At 43.9% G+C, this 17,824-nt stretch overlaps 4 protein-coding genes across 7 annotated transcripts in view; 2 read left to right on the top strand and 2 right to left on the bottom strand.

The window, feature by feature from the left end:
- The first annotated feature begins 665 nt into the window (after positions 1-665).
- Positions 666-6,285, top strand: hapstr1a (HUWE1 associated protein modifying stress responses a). The gene is made up of 4 exons (XM_084437677.1): positions 666-1,011; positions 2,179-2,259; positions 2,874-3,149; positions 4,288-6,285. The coding sequence occupies exons 1-4, from the start codon at positions 816-818 to the stop codon at positions 4,566-4,568; spliced, it is 834 nt and encodes a 277-aa protein (XP_084293803.1). The 5' UTR covers positions 666-815; the 3' UTR covers positions 4,569-6,285.
- A 379-nt stretch (positions 6,286-6,664) lies between these two features.
- On the bottom strand, positions 6,665-9,699 carry dctn5 (dynactin 5). Its single transcript, XM_084438696.1, has 6 exons — positions 9,561-9,699; positions 9,256-9,324; positions 9,020-9,138; positions 8,775-8,886; positions 8,501-8,603; positions 6,665-7,657 (listed from the first exon to the last, which is right to left on the bottom strand). Exons 1-6 carry the CDS (start codon positions 9,606-9,608, stop codon positions 7,560-7,562), a joined length of 549 nt encoding a protein of 182 aa, XP_084294822.1. The 5' UTR covers positions 9,609-9,699; the 3' UTR covers positions 6,665-7,559.
- A 763-nt stretch (positions 9,700-10,462) lies between these two features.
- Positions 10,463-12,835, top strand: ndufab1b (NADH:ubiquinone oxidoreductase subunit AB1b; the record flags this gene model as incomplete). The annotated part of the gene is made up of 5 exons (XM_084438817.1): positions 10,463-10,642; positions 11,420-11,542; positions 11,660-11,747; positions 12,378-12,489; positions 12,625-12,835. 4 exons carry the CDS (start codon positions 10,463-10,465, stop codon positions 12,467-12,469), a joined length of 483 nt encoding a protein of 160 aa, XP_084294943.1. The 3' UTR covers positions 12,470-12,489; positions 12,625-12,835.
- A 3,646-nt stretch (positions 12,836-16,481) lies between these two features.
- LOC311309086 (trinucleotide repeat-containing gene 6A protein-like) overlaps positions 16,482-17,824 on the bottom strand; it is a 30,491-nt gene continuing 29,148 nt past the window's right edge. For all 4 annotated transcript variants that reach the window (XM_084438245.1, XM_084438246.1, XM_084438248.1 and 1 more), the window contains one exon: positions 16,482-17,824. This exon is cut by the window's right edge and continues 957 nt beyond it. The gene's annotated coding sequence lies outside the window, so the exon portion shown is untranslated.

Genomic DNA, 17,824 nt, shown 5'->3' with positions numbered 1-17,824 from the left:
TGTTTTGTCTATTGCATAGGCAAGAATCAATTGTTATTGTCTATCGTATAGGCAAGGAGTTCAGTTATTCAAGTGTTTTGTCAGGTGCTGATGTCAAGTTATCGGGTGTAGGCAGACTTTTGACGTTTGGGTTGTGCGCTTAAAGGTGCCTGCTATATACGCATTCCAAAATCCACTCTTGTGTGCAAAGTAAACCTATATATGCGCATGTTCTACCCACGTTTGTGGTGAAAACGTATTAGTTGAACTTTTATGATTTTATATTTCATTTAACTGGGATGCCACTGTACACATAGCATAAACCTAGTATAATCCCACCAATGTGTCATCCCACAAACACTTACATAGCCTACACATGTTATGTTACGTGTGGACTAAGCTTACAGCATCAGTGTTCTGTAAGAAAAAAAAAAAAAGGAACACATCTCACACAAGCTTATACTGGGCACGAATTTGCGTGGAGGTTCCTTTGTCATTTCATAAACAGATGTTTCTCTAGTCCAATGAAAGCTCTAGTTCAAATCCCAGAACAACGCTGCAACGCCAATACAGCAAATCATTATGGTATATTCCACTAAGGGGCGGGGTGTAGAGTGCAACAGGGTAGTATGCGCTGTATATAACACTACATCGGCGACTTCGAAAAAATATTTGAGTCTTTTCATGGCAGGAGTAGTTTCAGAGACGTTGGCGAGAAAAACATTCATCCAATAATAACATTAATGAAGTTTCTAACGGATAGGTCGTCGCCCTATCAACTACCTTATTAATAAGTGTACTAAAGCTGTGATCTCCCGAAGTTTCAGTGTTAGTAAATGGAGGAGAAGAAGGAAGACGGGGACTCTGAGATTCAGGAACACGGACCCGAGCACTGGTTCTCAAAATGGGAGCGGCAGTGCTTGGCTGAATCGGAGCAAAGGGAGTCAAACGAAGAGGAGGCCGATAACGACCAAGATAAATTGTGGCATCTCTTCCAGAATTCTGCCACTGCTGTGGCACAGCTATACAAAGGTCCGATGGCAGTTGCTTCTAAAAGCCTCTTTGGTCCACTAGAAAGCTAGCTAACGTTAGCTTAGCTTACAGCAGCTATCCACTGATTAGGCTAGCTAATTAGTCGCCAGCTGATCAGCTTGGCATGGCACAGCTACCAGCTAGCTAGCTAGCTAGCTAGCTATCTAAACGTGCTAGCCACATTAGCTGGTCTGGCTAACGTTGGCTAGCCAGCCTGTTGTTGTTGGCAAAGTTCGTCTTGGTTAAGTTCTAGCTAACTATTTAGCCTAGTACTAGCACAAACACATAGCTGATGACTGTTAGCTTTTTGTATGGTGTACAACTAAGTGGCTGTGGCAAATAGCCCAACACAATTTACAGGTTTAGTGAGCAGGTTTAGAGGTGTTGACTTGAGTACATTTTGTTGGCGAGCTAGTTAGCATTAACATTAGCTAGCTAGCTAGCTAGAAACAAAATGGCGACGGAAACAACAATCATTGCTACGCGACATTCCTTGTGACAGATTCTGCCCCCATGATTCTGCTTCAGTCTGCCAGCTCTATTAGCCATGGCTTTAGCTTGGATCTTTCTGTATATATATACATATGTATATATTGTGTATGAGAGAGAATTTGGGTAGATAAGTCTGCTGGTTGCAGCTACCAGCTTTCTGTCAACTAGCTAACGATCCGGACTATCTTGTACAATCCAACGAGTTGACGGTAGTCTGGGGACAGATGCACCATAGGTGCCGAGTATCTTGACAAAATGGCGAATATCGACTGGTTGGTTAGATTAACTTTTACAAAATTGGTTTATGTGAACTCCTCACATTAAACTATATGTGAAAGTTTGCGAATATTTATTACTTACGATTGCAACTTTCTTGCTGAAAGGGCAGTTTAGTTGCGTGCTTGCAAACTGTCGAGTTGGCCATCTAGCGCTGGTTCAGTTATTTTTATTCCTAAGCCTGTCTGCAACTCTAGATGCAAGACAAAATGGCGAATGAAATGTCTAACGTTACCCTGTAATCACGGAGCAAGCTAGCTGTATGCCTCAGTAACATTTTGTATTCTCACAATTTAAACTATAGCCAACATGACGTTAGAATGGGATCAATATCAGGCAATATTAGCTGTTAGTGCGAAATGTGACCAACTCTTGCTGATTCTGATATTTTCTCCCCAGACCGAGTGTGTCACCAACAGGGTCTGTCTCTGTGGGTACCATTCCAGAATGCTGCTACAGCAGTCACAAACCTGTACAAAGGTAGAGCAAAATGATTGTCATCTCACACCTGAGTGTTTGGGTTATGCTAGTTTTGTCACTTGGCTATCACACCAGTAGAGGGTCATCTTCTGTATCATTCTGCTTGTAAACACAGACTTATATTGATTTGCACAGCCAGCGAAACCGTAAGCAGTCCATAGTCTTTTTGTTACCTGGATATTGATCCTCCTCCAGCTTTCCAGCATAGGTGGCTGGCTGGCACCCTCTGGAAGTGAGCGGGCTGTCTATAGTTCCCTGTCAGTCACACGTGTTCTACTCACAGAGAAACTATCAGTCTTCTGTTCTTTTTAAAAATTGTAATAACACTCACATAGTTTCACATTAGGTCTCATTTATTTTGTTGCCGTATAGCTGCGATGATTTTGTCATGACTGTCGAAAATATTGTTTTGTTAGCCCTAAGTTTGTTGTCATTTCGACATCAGAGGCTATAACAATTGATCAAATTGCTTGCTAGTTAGCCTGATTGTCATTGTTCTGATGATCATATCCTAGTCAATGATGCTTCAATTGATCATAAATCATGTTGCTGTGAACCATGTGTGTACGTGTGCGATGGTAATGACTATCTCCTCCGTCTCTGTCTGCTAACAGAGAGTGTAGAGGCCCACCAGAGGAGCTATGACCTGGGCATACAGATTGGGCACCAGCGGCGTAGCAAGGACGTGCTGGCCTGGGTGAAGAAGAGAAGGAGAACCATCCGCAGGGAGGACCTCATTAGCTTCCTATGTGGCAAAGCTCCACCGCCCCGGACTTCTAGGGCCAACCCCAGACTGACCGTGGTGTCCCCCAACCGGGCTCCCTCCACTGAGACAGGCTCCTCTGTAGAGACAGACCTCCAGCCCTTCAGAGAGGCTATAGCACTTCACGGTAAATAAGATGTTCCGCACATGGCAGTAGCGCTAGATATTTTTACTCTTGTGTGTGATCGTTGGCAACGCGTTCAAGTGGCATTCACGTCGGAGATGCCTCAAAGCTTTGTTGGTCTGCCGCGTGTCAGTGAATACCAACACTTCCCAAATGTCACTCAAGCTATTTATGCGGTCTATTTTAGAATTTGCAGATGTAACAGCTTTTCAGCAGTTCAGTTACAGAGACGGTGGTTAGTGTCATCTGTCAATTCCCTTATATCTTGGCCAGTTAGATTCTATGCATTTCAGAATTCGTTGTATTTCGCAATTCCTTAATGTGTGCATGACTTGTGTGCTTTTCAAAGCTTCAGACATTGGTCTGTGGCAAAGATCTATTTGATATCTAGGAAAACCTGAACCTAGTAGCTCCTTATGCAGGCTTGGATTTCTCATGTAGAAAGACTTGTTTAGTGGAACTGTAGCCAGTGCTCTTTTTTTAGCCTGTTTCTTCCAAGCTGTCCTAGGGTGAAGGTTGGGTATCATCGGGGCTGCGTTCCGAATCACATACTACCCTACTATATAGTATGCCAAAACAGGATGTAGTATGTCCCAATAGATAGTATGCCACATACAGTATGGCAAAAATACCAGGATGTCCTACTACATCCGGTCGTATTTTGCAGTATGCAAGCCAGCAGTCTTTTCTGGCTATTCTGACCCACAATCCTGTGCGCAGCGGAAATGTGCGTCACATGTGCGAGTCGTGACAGCTGTAGACGAATGTCGCGTTATGGACAGCGACGGATGTGGGCAAATTTCAAGGCGCAATGTTATGACAAGGTAGTATGTCCCAATTTGATGCCTACTGCTTGCAAAGTACGTACTTTCTAAGGGCAGCTGTAGTATGTACTGGTAGTAAGAAGTAGAAGTATGCGACTCGGAACGCAGCCCTGGTTATGCTGACAGATTGGTTGTGAAAGGCGGTCTTTCGGTTTACATTTTGTGACCATGGGCTGTTAAGTCCCTTTTTATATTTAATGCTTTAATGTTAATTGTCTAAGCGTCTTGAGTTTGACCATGTCTTATTTCTTTCTCTCCCCCCCCCCCATCTCTCCCACGTCTGCTTCCCTGTGTTATCCCCACTTTATCCATGCCAGGTCTTAGTGGGGCCATGGCCAGTATCAGTGTACGCTCTGGTGCCCCAGGGTCTCCTACCCATGTGAGTGGCGGTGGAGGCAGTACTGGCTCAGGTCCTGTGGGCCGCAGACGCAATGGCCTCCACGACGTCGACCTGAACACTTTCATCTCCGAGGAGATGGCCCTGCACCTGGACTCAGGCTCCGCCTCTGCAGGGGGAGGGGCCAGGAAACGCAACTCCGCTCAGTGCAATGATGTCATCACAGACTCCCCCACCCATAAACGCAACCGGATGATCTGATTCGCTGGCTTGGAGCCCAGGCACCAGGGCTTGAGACGGTTGGACGGCTGGATACGGAATTAGATCTGTGCTTGACTGGGAGGCGTTCCATTTAGTTTTGAGTGATGGCTTTCTTCCCTTGACTCCTTGTCTTGCTTATTTCCCTCATTGATTCCCTAATCTAAAATGAAGCGCTCGATTGTCAGAGCAGCATATATGGAACATTTCCACACAATTCTTTCAATCAGTGATCATGAAGGAAAAGATGCAAGGAGGAGAGGAGGAAATGGCGCCATCAAGGATGTTTGGAACGTAGCCTTCTGGGAGAGAAAATGCACTGTGCTGCTTGAAATAAAAGCCACTTGATCCTCGACACCTCTGTCGTCCTCCTGTCCTCCCCTCATCTTCCCATCCTCACCGATCCCCTTATAAAGGAAATGAGGGCCATTGCAACGTCTCTGACTCAGTGAATTCAATTATGTTTGCCAAATGTTGGAACGCTGTTGAAATATTTGGTCTAGTCTATTTTGTTCTTCTGTTACCCATTCAACTCGGTGGACATGTCTGTCAGTAAGATAGATCACTATAGGAGCAAATCTGTGGCGTCCTCTGCCTCCCTGTATCCAGTCACATTGCTGTGGGTATGATAGCCGATACTACCAATAGCAGGCTATTGATGTTTGATATAGACTCTGCTTCAACAGTAATGTAAGTTTAGTTCAGTCACAACCACCCAGTGTTGAGTTTCAGGCTGGGTAGTCCAATGTGCAGCAGTTCATTATCACATGCTTTTTCCACCTGGCCTTTTCTGTTTGTTAATAATGATAGAATAAAGGAAAAAGGCTGTTTTTGTTGTTACCACAGCTTCAATAATACCTTACTCTTTCAGACGTTACCCCTCTTATTCCCTAGTCTTATTTGAAGCAGCTGCTGTTTTATGTGATTGTGTGATAATATAACGAGAGTTGCAATAATGATTTTGCACTTAGCTTTCACATCTAACTCATGCAAGTTACTCTTCCATTGGATCCCAGTTATTCTCCACTGTGTACAAACACGCCTCCACCTCCCTCACTCATGGGAGAGCATATGACATTGGAGGGTAAATATGAGCCCTAGGAAGTATATTTTGGACTTGGTCTTTCAGAGGCAGTGTCCCAATATCCATACAAGCACACTATCTAGTATGCATGGACAACCCTTCATACGCTGTTGTGTGAAAGTTTGGATGTTGGGCCGTTCGCTGTGTTTTGTAGGGAATGTGCATTATTGGAATGTTTTGATGTGGAAAGCTCAAATTGGCCAACTTGGCAACCCATCATTCTCTATGGATTTAGTGAATCGTGGAGCGAATGATGGTGTAGCCAAATAAAATTCAGGGTGGGTCGCCAGGCTATCGATTGGCTGACGACCCTGGGGATTGCTCAGTAGGGTATGGAGTTCCAGAACGTACAGGTAGAAATGTTTAGTGTGAAGCAGACATGGACCCAGGGTTCTGTCATGGAATAAGGAGTTGGAGTCTTGTCCCTGCTGTACATATTTCTATCTGTTACATTCAGCAGACTGACAGTCAGTTCAACGTGACTAGACAGCCTCAAGTATGCAGACTCATGCCAACACTATTATCAACTGTTTCTTCATACTTATATTATTTGTTTAAAGTAATAAATGGCTAATCTATATACTTAACATTTAGGTGTTGGTATGATATGTGGTTCACATTGTAAAATGAATAAAAGAAAACCATTGAATTGCAATTGATGTACTATGTTTCATTAAAAAAAAAAAACATGCTCATGTGTTCATTGGTCATTATTTTTCAAGCTATCTGTTTGTCCCGTCGACTTGGAACTGGAAGCAAAATTATGGTAAAGATGCAATAGCATTGCAGTCCACTGGGTGGAGCCACAGCAGTATTATTGGACTGCTGAGCGTTAGGGTCGTTGAGGTTATGTTTGAGACCCAACTAGATATATATGTATCACATTCATTAATAAAGTTTTCTTTATCTTTTCAACAAGGATTTGTCCCCCCCACATTTCTGATATTTAAGCATAAAGAGGCAGTCAAGGCAGTCAAGTCTTTTATTTGAAGCTATTGTGGCCCTGTGAGTGGTTATGCCAGGGAAACCCTGTTGTGATGCAGATATAACATGAAAAAACAGACATTACTGGCTGGATAGCATTACAATTACAAGACTGTTGTCCAAACTAACAGCTGACGCACATGGCCAATTAAATATAAATAATGAATAACTGATATTGTAGAGAAAAGGGTACATTATCTCTAGTCTGTGTAATAGCTAGCTCAGTCAGATGTTAATCCAGATAGCAGCCAAGAGCCTGGTCTTTCTCAGCTTTAAAATGAGACTAGTGCTTTCACGACTCGCTCAGCACACAAGGCCTGAGGGGTGGGACAGCTCACACGCACGCACGCACACACCTCTAAGTTGTTTTAACAAGAATATGACAAAAGTAATGCTATCGGAACAGCACAGTAGTTTCAACAAATGCACATCCAACAGCCTGATCATACAGCTTAAGTCATAGCGGTAGCATGTGGATGTCAATACAAAAGCCAGGTACTCAGCAGTCAGTGGAACTTAGTGCTCTTAGTGCCCTGCTTTTTGGTCCATGGGTTCTGTGCCCCAACACACCTCAACTGTGCCTCAACACTCCTCAACATCCCCGTTCCTTCCTCAACTCCTGTCCTTCAGAAATAGGGGGGGAGTATAAGGACTCCCCAAGAGGACGCTCTCATCCATCTCTCAGCAGCCACCGGTAGAGCCTTGAGTTTTCTCTTTAAACACATGACCTAACCAGAAAACCCCCAGGTCCTTGTTATAATATTCTATAATCTGTTTTAATTATAACTAGGGACTTGCGTTTTCTTGGGGTCAGGGGAGACTCAGGGGTCTAGTGGTGAGGGAAGGGAGATGAGTCCAGGGAGCTATGTCAAACTATTGAGACGCAGCCCCAGTTTGGGGATGGTTCTGGTTGAAGTGGGGCCGGGCTAGATCTGGCTGAGGGGGAGGAACTTCTGGTAGTAGCTCTTGGTCACGTCAATCATCAAATCCTGGGTACATTCTGGTAGCTCCCCTGAGAACAGACCTGAGAGAGCGAGAGAGAGAGAGAGAGAGAGAGAGAGAGAGAGGGAAGAGAAGCACATTAAAGATTCCCAAGTGGACGCGTTGTGACACAGACAGTTGTGAACGCGTAGGGGTTCTGTCCATACTACTTCTGTAGTCCGTTTGGAGGACGCGGCAGCTGGTGCTCTCGTAGCGTAGAGGCAGAGGGCGCGCTGACTCGTACACGCAGTCACAACAAATGAGAGGAACACGGATGTCGGCACGGAGCCTACGAGTACACGCTCCGATGACGATATTTACGTCACACGGACCCTAGCAGACCTTCGCATACTTGCAGACGCGGAATGTATCGCCAGGGCTTAATAGGCTAAACAAAACAGAATTTAGATGACTGACAAATCGCTGCTGTGGCTATTCTATAGTGTATGAATGGAATGTCTGTGAATGTGCTGGTGGCAAGGGATGAGACGGTATGGATTTTTGCATTATGGTACGGTACGGTATCTAGTTACACGGTATGGTTTACGGTATTTCACGGTATACGGCATTTCACCTCCCCAACACACATTAAAAAAACAAGTATTTTACTTTGAAGGAACTACAGTGCAACACATGATGGAAAATACACACTATTGTAATTAAGCTCAGTTTATTAATAACAAGCTTATATTAAATTACAAAATTAACTGTTGCAAGCAACTTGAAATGTGAAGTTTCAGCAGCGCATTATTGTGTAATACCGTAAACGTAATACCGTAAACACAGGAAATGTCACGGTTCTAATACCCTGGACATTTTATGCCACGGTTCACGGTTTTACGGTATACCGTCTCATCCCTACTGGTGGCAGGAGGATGTTCTGTACCTGGGCAGCCTGAGAACACCGTAAAGGGAGGGACCACCGTCTCGGGGGGAAGCACCGTGTTGTCCAGGATCTTACAGCAGTCTTTAAGCACGCAGCGCCGTCCCTGGAGAAAGGGATTGGGTTTGGGACCAGGCCCAGTGCCACTATGAGTTCAGTGCACTCATTGTGAAGTCGCACTGGAATATCTCAGAGTGCCTTATCACCCCATGTGATGCACTGTACCCTCTGGCTCAGAAAGAAAGAGACAGAATGTGTGTGTTTGTGTTGCACTCACTATGACACAGTTCTTGCCGATGTGGACATATGAGCCTATCTGTGCAGCGTTGACCACACAGTCCTCTTCTATGAAAACATGGTCTCCAATGTGCAGGGGGAAGAAGGCCACTCTAGAGAGAGAGAGAGAGAGAGAGAGAGAGAGAGGGAGGAGGTCACAGATTCAATGCAACTCTCATCCAGTTAAAACGGGGAGGGGTCAATCAGCAGTGGATACATCTTGTAGCCAGAGAACTCAGCACTCACCCTTTGCTGAACTTCTTGAAAGGTGGTCGGATGACACTCCTGCTTTTGACAACGCAATGTCTACCAACTCTGACATTGGCAAGATCTCCCCTAATTATGCAGTCGTTCATGACAATAGTCTGGAGAGAAGTCAGACACAACCACATACATTAATCCCCATCTCTAAGAGGTATTAGTACAACATTACAGAAGATCATGCAATTGGGCTACTGCTGAAGGCTGATATAGTTTCTCACTTTGCCATTGAGGACGATGTTTTGACTTCCACATAGCACAGATTGCCTGCTCACTTTGTTACCGGAGGCCTGCAGGAGAAAAGACAAGTGTTAGTCGCTAGCCAGACAAAACGATACATTTAGCATCACTCTGCTTGAGCTAGCCTACTACTTGACGTTAGCTTAGCCAGTTAAGTAGCTAGGTTGCTAGGTTGTTAGCCACCCATTTGTTTAAACGCGTTAGCTCTATAGACTATGCTAACTGCTAGCTCTTAACCATCTCGTTTAACAAAGAAATATACTAGCGGGAAAAAAAACTAGCTTACAGTTTCAATATACTCCGCTTTGTTGTACAGTATCTCACACAATTCCATTTTTGTAGCACTGAAATAAATGTAGAATGAAAAGCAAACGGTATTTTGCTCGCCACTGTATCCAGTCTCCTCGACGTCTGTTTTGCCCAGCAGGCTCCGCTGTGAACTCAACCTCCCATCGGCCACCGCTCCCTTCTAACGATGGAGGGGGCTATCGAGACAAGACTGGGAGAACACAGAATCATCGAACAAGCCAAAACCACTCAAAGGTGTTAAATATACATTAATTTGTACAATAAGTAGTTGGCAATACGTATTTTGGATTATGCATATTCTACGCACATATATTACTACACATTTTTTTTGTTACTCAAGCCTTACTGTTTCTGATTATGTAGAGTAACCGTTTACAAACATAACTTCTTTTGAAACCTAATTTGCATGCAATAATGCATATATATTAAATATAAATGAAAAAAAAAGCAATCTATTTTTTGTGTGAACAGTTTCAATTTACAAACTCAATTAGGAAAATAAATACATATATAAACAAATAGTAAACTCTCAATCAAAGACATAATGTTTATATAGTCACATATTTATAAAATAAACAGAAAGAAAGGGAAAAAGAAATAAACATCTGGGTTTGTGTGACAAAACAAAGAGGAACAAGGAATATCTCACAATACAAGAGACTAGACATGACTTCATATAATTCACTAATAGACGGGTTATTCTTGGGTAACATCTTTATGGATGCTTTAGCTTAGTTTTTACATTCATTTTTAAAAGCAAGGCTAAGAGGGATATTGGATATTGCAATCTAGCTTCCGTTGACTCGTCTAGTCAGAAACGTGACCTTTTTCCTATTTCGCTTTGCACGCCGGGAAGGAACGAGCAGTATGTTCTCAGTGATGGCGTCCCGTGTCCTAGCGCAGTGTGTCCGCTGGCTCGCCCGGTCCTCCCGTCCCTCGGCCGGGATCTCCTCGGGCTCTGTTGCTGTGAGAGTGACCGCTGGCCGGCTCGCAGCTCATCACCGACCATTCTCTTCTATTTCCAACAGCCAGCGAGCGCGGTGGATTGAACAGACACGGGTAACTCTTGAATAACATTGAACTACTCGCCCCTCTGGCCTAGTCGTAGAGGCTCGCTCTGTGTGACCTACCTGCGCCTGAACTCAACGGGCTAGCATGCTGCATGCTGTCAGCGTTCATGTCAGTATTTAACTGCAAATCCAGAGGAATGTGATTTGTTCTAATTTACGTAGCGACCTTTGCACAATAACCGTTACATATCAGACCTGAATACTACAGTCTTGCATAACATACAATAACTGTTAACTAACGACTGTGATACTCAGCTATAGCTAACTTGCGTTAGCTACAATTTAGTTGGCCATTTGGACTACAGGACAGTCGGCGACCTGTAGTGCATGTTGTGTCTCGGTAGCTAACTAGTTACTTTACCACGTCAGACAGGGTTAGCTACACCACTCCACTGCTAATACCTCTGACCTCATTGCAGTGGTATTGATGCTAACTGAACCTCTGTCTCCCTCCCTGGACCCCTGTCTCCCTCCCTGGACCCCTGTCTCCCTCCCTGGACCCCTGTCTCCCTCCCTGGACCCCTGTCTCCCTCCCTGGACCCCTGTCTCCCACCCTGGACCCCTGTCTCCCTCCCTGGACCCCTGTCTCCCTCCCTGGACCCCTGGACCCCTGTCTCCCTCCCTGGACCCCTGTCTCCCTCCCTGGACCCCTGTCTCCCTCCCTGGACCCCTGTCTCCCTCCCTGGACCCCTGTCTCCCTCCCTGGACCTCTGTCTCCCTCCCTGGACCCCTGTCTCCCACCCTGGACCCCTGTCTTTCCCCTCAGATCTCCAGCTCTGTGGGTGTTCTATGCCGACAGTATAGTGACCTGCCCCCTCTCACCCTGGACACCATCAAAGACAGGGTCTTGTACGTCCTGAAACTCTATGACAAGATCAACCCAGAGAAGGTAAGACGGCAGCCCAAGCAGCAATGAACAGACAACTGATGGAACTGGAATTATGTGAGCCTACTGTGGTAAAGCATTGTGGTAATGTCCCCTCTCTTCTCCCGGTGCGGTTGCCAGCTCCTGACATCGTCCCACTTCATGAAGGACCTGGGTTTGGACAGCTTGGACCAGGTAGAGATCATCATGGCCATGGAGGATGAGTTTGGTGAGTATTGAGCCACCCAGTAGCCACCTCTTACATACAGTATAGACGGCTTTATGATCATGGGCTTTTTATACAATTGCGGCTAACTGAAGAATGGTAAAGAAATCCCTCAGAGCTAAGTAGGGACTTAGCAGGACTTTTAGATCGCTAACATTTTTAGGATACATCATGGAGTTCAACATAGCGAAATTTAGCATCGCTGCCTGCGGACATTTTCTGACGAGTAATAAATGATGAAATAAAAATATTTTCTGTTGCTATAGCTAGCTACATAAGTAATGTAGCCACAGTTTTGTGTATGCCTTCTGATGTAAGTAACTATGTAAGCCAACATGAGCTAGTCTAGCTAGTCATGGACTAAATGGCGTTGTATTCAAGTTAGTTCACATCCCATTTAGGCTATGCATTTTCAGCAATGCTTTTGTGATTTCTCTGTTCAGCATTCACACATTTTCTGCAGGAAATGTACTTTTTTTTCTAGAAAGAGAAATGCACCAATACTAACAAGCATGGATACCTACGCCCCACGACAACAGTAGTTTCGGCAGACCACCCACCCTGAAAAAAATCCTAGGGGAAACACTGTATTGTGTCACTGTTAAGATTAACGTGTGGGTTTGTTCCTTGCAGGGTTTGAGATCCCCGATGCAGAGGCTGAGAAGCTGATGACCCCCGAGGAGATTGTACAGTACATTGCCGACAAGAAGGATGTTTATGAATAGTGTGTTATGTCCCAACAAATGTGAGTATCTGCTTTTTCTCCCACTATGATCATGTTAGGAACAGATGATCACTGTCTAATAATCATGTCACCGACCCACATTGTATGGTTGTGTAGCACAGTGTAATGGTTTTGTTGTTTATTTCTCCATTCCAGATAGAGGTGACCCACCATGACCTCACAGGAAGTACTTGTGATGCAGATGGGCAGTGTATTTTCGGCCTCTCAGCTCTTACCTTTTTGTGTCGTGGCATCGGTGTCAGCTGCCTTGTGTTTCAGTGTATTTAATGAAAATGTCATTAGTTGGGAGCTTGGAGCAAAAAAACAATAAAAAAAGAGAAAACCTCATGGTTTATTTGTCACACAGCTCCACCTTGTGGCCACTGGGTATATTTCGTCACATTCACCAATCAATACTGATGTGATCATTTGAATATGTCACTGTATAGATCCTAGTGAGCACAATAAATCAACTGATCTAATCTGTTTCACATTGGCCATAATCATTTAATCCTTGCAAAGGCAGTCTGCACATTCAGATATTTTGAAGTGGTTATTTGTATGGTCAATACAATGTCTGCTAATACTAACAATGTTTACATCTAGTCGTTTTAGCACACTTTTGTCCAATGAGAGCTCACATTTGTCTAGAGTAAATGAACCAACGGTACATCCCACTCATCAGTAAAGCCGTCTATAAGAATAAGTGACAAGCAGTCACAGTGCTATAGAAACAAAATAGGTGGGGCTGGACAAATTAGTTAATACAAGTTCATACAAGTTCAGTTAATATACGTTATGTTCCATTCTGTGAGAATAACTATATCCTAATAGCAGATGTTGCAGTGTAGCTAACACTACACTGTTTTTACATGTTCAGTCCTTCTCAGATTGTAGACTTTTGGGGCCCAATTCCACATAGACTAGGGACAGGCACTGTTAAAGGAGTAGTAAAGGGAAAATGCATGTTTAGCCCTGTTTTAAGGTTACTTATGATCATATACAATGGTTCAGATCAAAACGTTGACAAAACTAGCACTTTTGAGAAAGTCTGATAATTGCTCTACCACCGTTTAGGTCATACAATGGATGTGGGTGGGCACCTTGAAAAAACATGTTAAACTCGATTTCAAAGACAAGAAGCTCACCAAGCTGCATTGCACTTATTAGTGATCAGAGTCCACTGAACAGGCATCGACTACTTAACCATTCTTGGTTATAATTCAACCTTTCACTCATGGTGGACACACGTAAAATCATTCTATTTGATACAGATAGAAAGAAATACAGCAGACAGGACGAGTGGATCACTGTTAGTCTTTTATTGAGGGTTGTACCCAAGTTATACAGCTTTGTATTCTGACAGCAGGGTCAGAAGGTTACAAACAGTTATCAGTCTACAAGTACAACTAACAGAAGACCTACAACCTACTAGTCTACACCTCATTACAGATTCTCTTAAGAGCACTAAAATCGAGAAGAAAAAACAACAAAAACAAACCAAGCAACAAAGAGGGAAAAAGATCAAATAAAAACAAAATGACAGCATCAGAGGAGACATTCATTAGAATACACTGGAGTTGGTTTCTACCTTGTATCAGGCGACTTCGTTGTCTCTATTATACCCATACAAATAAGGATTGTCCTTCAAAAAGTGCAGTTCCCCAAAGATAAAATCCTAAAATGACCCCAGGAAGACATTGAAAAGTACTTCCTGTTCATTTAAGTTGGTATGATATTATAGACATTGTTTTTTATTTTCTATACATAGTTTTAAACAGTCTCCCAGAAGCGATGTGCATATAGGTTACAAGTGAGCAATCTACCCTTCCTCTCTCTCTTGTCGATAGAATCTCTATACAAAAAGTTGTAGTTGAAAATTTGCAGATTCACTAGTCCCTTCTGAAATCTTTAAGAGGGATGTTGTGAAAAGGACATTGCAAATCCTAATGCTCCTTCTGCTACAACTGGCCAATGATTTCTAGGTAATAAAGGTTTCTTAGTTTCAACGATGGCACAACACGTGTTTCAGAGATAATTGGGATCCTGCCTGGCCTGTGGTTTATTTGGGATAAGAGAAAGCAAACCCACATGGACACGGAAGTCTGGATTTAAACTCCACTGCATAGTCTCTCTGAGCCCCCCCCCCCCCCCTCACCCCGACCTCCCCCCTCCCAACAACCCTAACCCCAACCCCCCCCCCTCACCCCCAAGTCTTTGTGCTGGTTAGACTAAAGCTTTTCAGGGTTTGTGTGTACTAAATGTAAAATGACAAAGACAGCATAAACTCACAGTTTTTGTAAAGTCAAATTGCCTTAGCGCATTGTTCGACAGTAGGAACCATTATTTAATAGACAAGGGTGTATATAGATATATAGTATTTGCTCACAGGATAGTAAGTCAGAAAAAAGAATGACAACATTTTTAAATACAAAAGTAGTATAGTATCACAGGCCAGGCCCCCCGCCCCTCCCTCCCCTACGCCTGGCCTTCATACAGGCTGCTAGGCAGCGATGGGGATTGTACATTGCTCATGTTTTTTAAATCTTCTAAATTCCTCACAACATCCTTTTGCAAATTACAATTTCAAGCATATACATTGTCCAGCTTCTACACACACACAAAAATAACCTAGCGATCAATCCCTTTCCTCCCTCTCGTTCTCCTCGATTTGGCATGACAGTGAGTTCAAACGCACGCACACACACACACACACACACACTCACGGCGTTTGTGTGAGACCGGGCTGTCCGACACCCAGTAGCAGTAGACAGACTAGACTACACTAAGCAGAGAGAGACCATGAACCACCCAGAGGTTAGAGAGCAGAACAGCAGAGGGGGTGGATGAACGGGGCGGGTGCCTCGGGAGAAGTGGCCTGTCCCTTCTCTTAGAGTAGAGCCAAGCGGCCCCAGGTTGTGGGGGGTCAGTCTTGCGTTGTTCCCGCTAAGGGTTAAGTTTAGGACTGAGGGAGAGCAAACTGACCCCAGGTCTGTGCCACAGGGCCAACTTCACCCTGGAGCCACTTCTGTACTGATTCAGCTTCAGCTATCTCTCTCCATCTCTCTCTCCTCTGACAAACTGTCTAGACAGAGCCCCCTGACCTCCTCCCCTCTCCACTCCTGTCCATCTATAAATACACCAAGTGCAAATCCAAGGCTCCGCAGTTCAATTTAGCAATAAAGTTATTCAAAAAAAAAAAAAAAAGTTCTGGTTCCAATGTTCCACTTAATAACATTTGTTAAACAAAAGTGAGATATAAGCAAGATCTGGAATTAAGTAAACATATCTTTTTGATTGAATTATATTTGGTAGAGCAGTTACTTATATGGTTCAATACTGGCACACACCACTATCAAGTCAGGGTAATACTCAAGGGTTTTCTACTATGCTTTTAAGTCATTAAATACAGAACTTAAAACACAACTAGCAAGTTCTACTTCAGAAATAAAACTACAGGAGGAAAAACAGCTTTATACACAAAAAAAATATATAGAAAAGAAATTAAGGTCCATGGCTTCGCCTAATGCTGACATCTCTCTCTCGCTCTGTCTTTGAAGCTTCTCACAAATTGTGCATCATCATCGTCATCATTGTAACTGAACAATCAATATTGTAAATAGTCGGTAAATCTATGTACATTATTTAAATGTGTGTATTTTCAACTACCACCGATGGATTACATTCACCCCTGCAGACTACCTCCACCCGCTCCTAGTCATCCTGACCGACCCTAGCGGTGAACACACACACACCTGCCGGTGCGGCGCAGCCTAACACACACACACGCACACACACACGCACGCACACACACATATTCATCATCAGGTCAGGAACTTCAGATCAGCACAAACCAAACAGTACACAATACAATCATATTCTAGTTGTAAACAGGTAAAAGCCACTTGACTTCTTGCATCTTCGGACACAATAAGAATCAAGGCAATGAAATGTGGACGACTTTTGCACTGTTAAAATATTATCAACCAAAACAAGATAGACTTTTTAACCCCCTCCGTTTTCTTAACTTTTTTTTTTTTTTCCAACACCACCTGTGGCAATGAGAGAGATTCAAAACAAGGTATACTTTCGCATGAATTAATTATTGAAACATTTAAAACATTGGACTTGTGACGTGGACAGAAAAAGCCCGTCTGTAGGCCTTGTGAGTGGCTACAGTATGCATAGATACAGATTCAGCTTTTTCTTGGTTACAGTCTGACAAGACGATTCCACTGACAGTCAGTCACAAACACTACCCCCCACTGATCACACCAGCGGAGCGGGGGAGAGGAGGAGGAGGAGCCAGGGGGGGCGGTCTGATTCTACGGCCCGCCTCCTACCCCAGACCTCCAGTAGAACACAGCATATTGGAAAGCAGTGTGTCGAGCTTCTCCAGCTTAAAGCAGTTATTTGGCAGAGAAAAACTTACAGACCTATAAGTAGTTTTCAGTGCTAAAAGTTGGATATTTCTTCCTACGAGGAGCATCTTTCTACAAGGGGGGGAAAACTGGCTTGATTTCCTGAGAACCACTGCTGGTTATTTAGCAAACAATAGGAATAGGTGGAATAACCAACGCCATGGCCAAAACACTGATCCGAATATAACCAACGCCATGGCCAAACACTGTTCCAAACATAACCAACGCCATGGCCAAACACTGTTCCAAACATAACCAACGCCATGGCCAAACACTGTTCCAAATATAACCAACGCCATGGCCAAAACACTGATCCAAACATAACCAACGCCATGGCCAAAACACTGATCCGAATTCCCAGAGATACAAAGCATCGTCTTCATCCTCAACAAGAGTTTTTTTTTTCCAAATTTTTTTGTACTTTTTATATTTTTTTTCAAGTATTTTTTCTATATCATTTTATCTTCTTTTTTTCATGTTTTTGTTTCTTTAAAATGAAGGAAGAATTAACACACGTTTCTCCTCCTAAGTCTTGTAAACAAGAGGTTGCAGTGTGGCACCTCCAAAACAACATTGAAAGCCTATTCTGAAAGTGCTGATCCCCCCCTGCCCACGGCTGGTGGGAGGGGCCTGCTAGTCCCCGCCCCCACGGCTGGTGGGAGGGGCCTGCTAGTCCCCGCCCCCATGGCTGATGGGAGGGGCTTGCTAGTCCCAGCTGCGGCTACAGTTCTGTGCACTGCAGAGCTCAACGTTCTTTAGTTTTAAAACACAAAATTGGTGCAATACTTTTAATGTCACTTTAATATCATCAGATAATCCTAAGTCAGCATTTTTCTTTTATAACTATCTGTTGATCTTGATCTCCACGACACCGCGGTAAGGTAGGCGTGCCAAGGCAGAGAGGAGCGCGCGCACACACACACACAGTCACACAC

This window comes from Borostomias antarcticus (genome assembly GCF_949987555.1).
Source record: "Borostomias antarcticus genome assembly, chromosome: 5".
In the NCBI taxonomy this organism is placed as follows: Eukaryota; Metazoa; Chordata; class Actinopteri; order Stomiiformes; family Stomiidae; genus Borostomias; species Borostomias antarcticus.
Note: the sequence above shows the minus strand (reverse complement) of the source record. Positions and strands in the feature narration are given on the sequence as shown.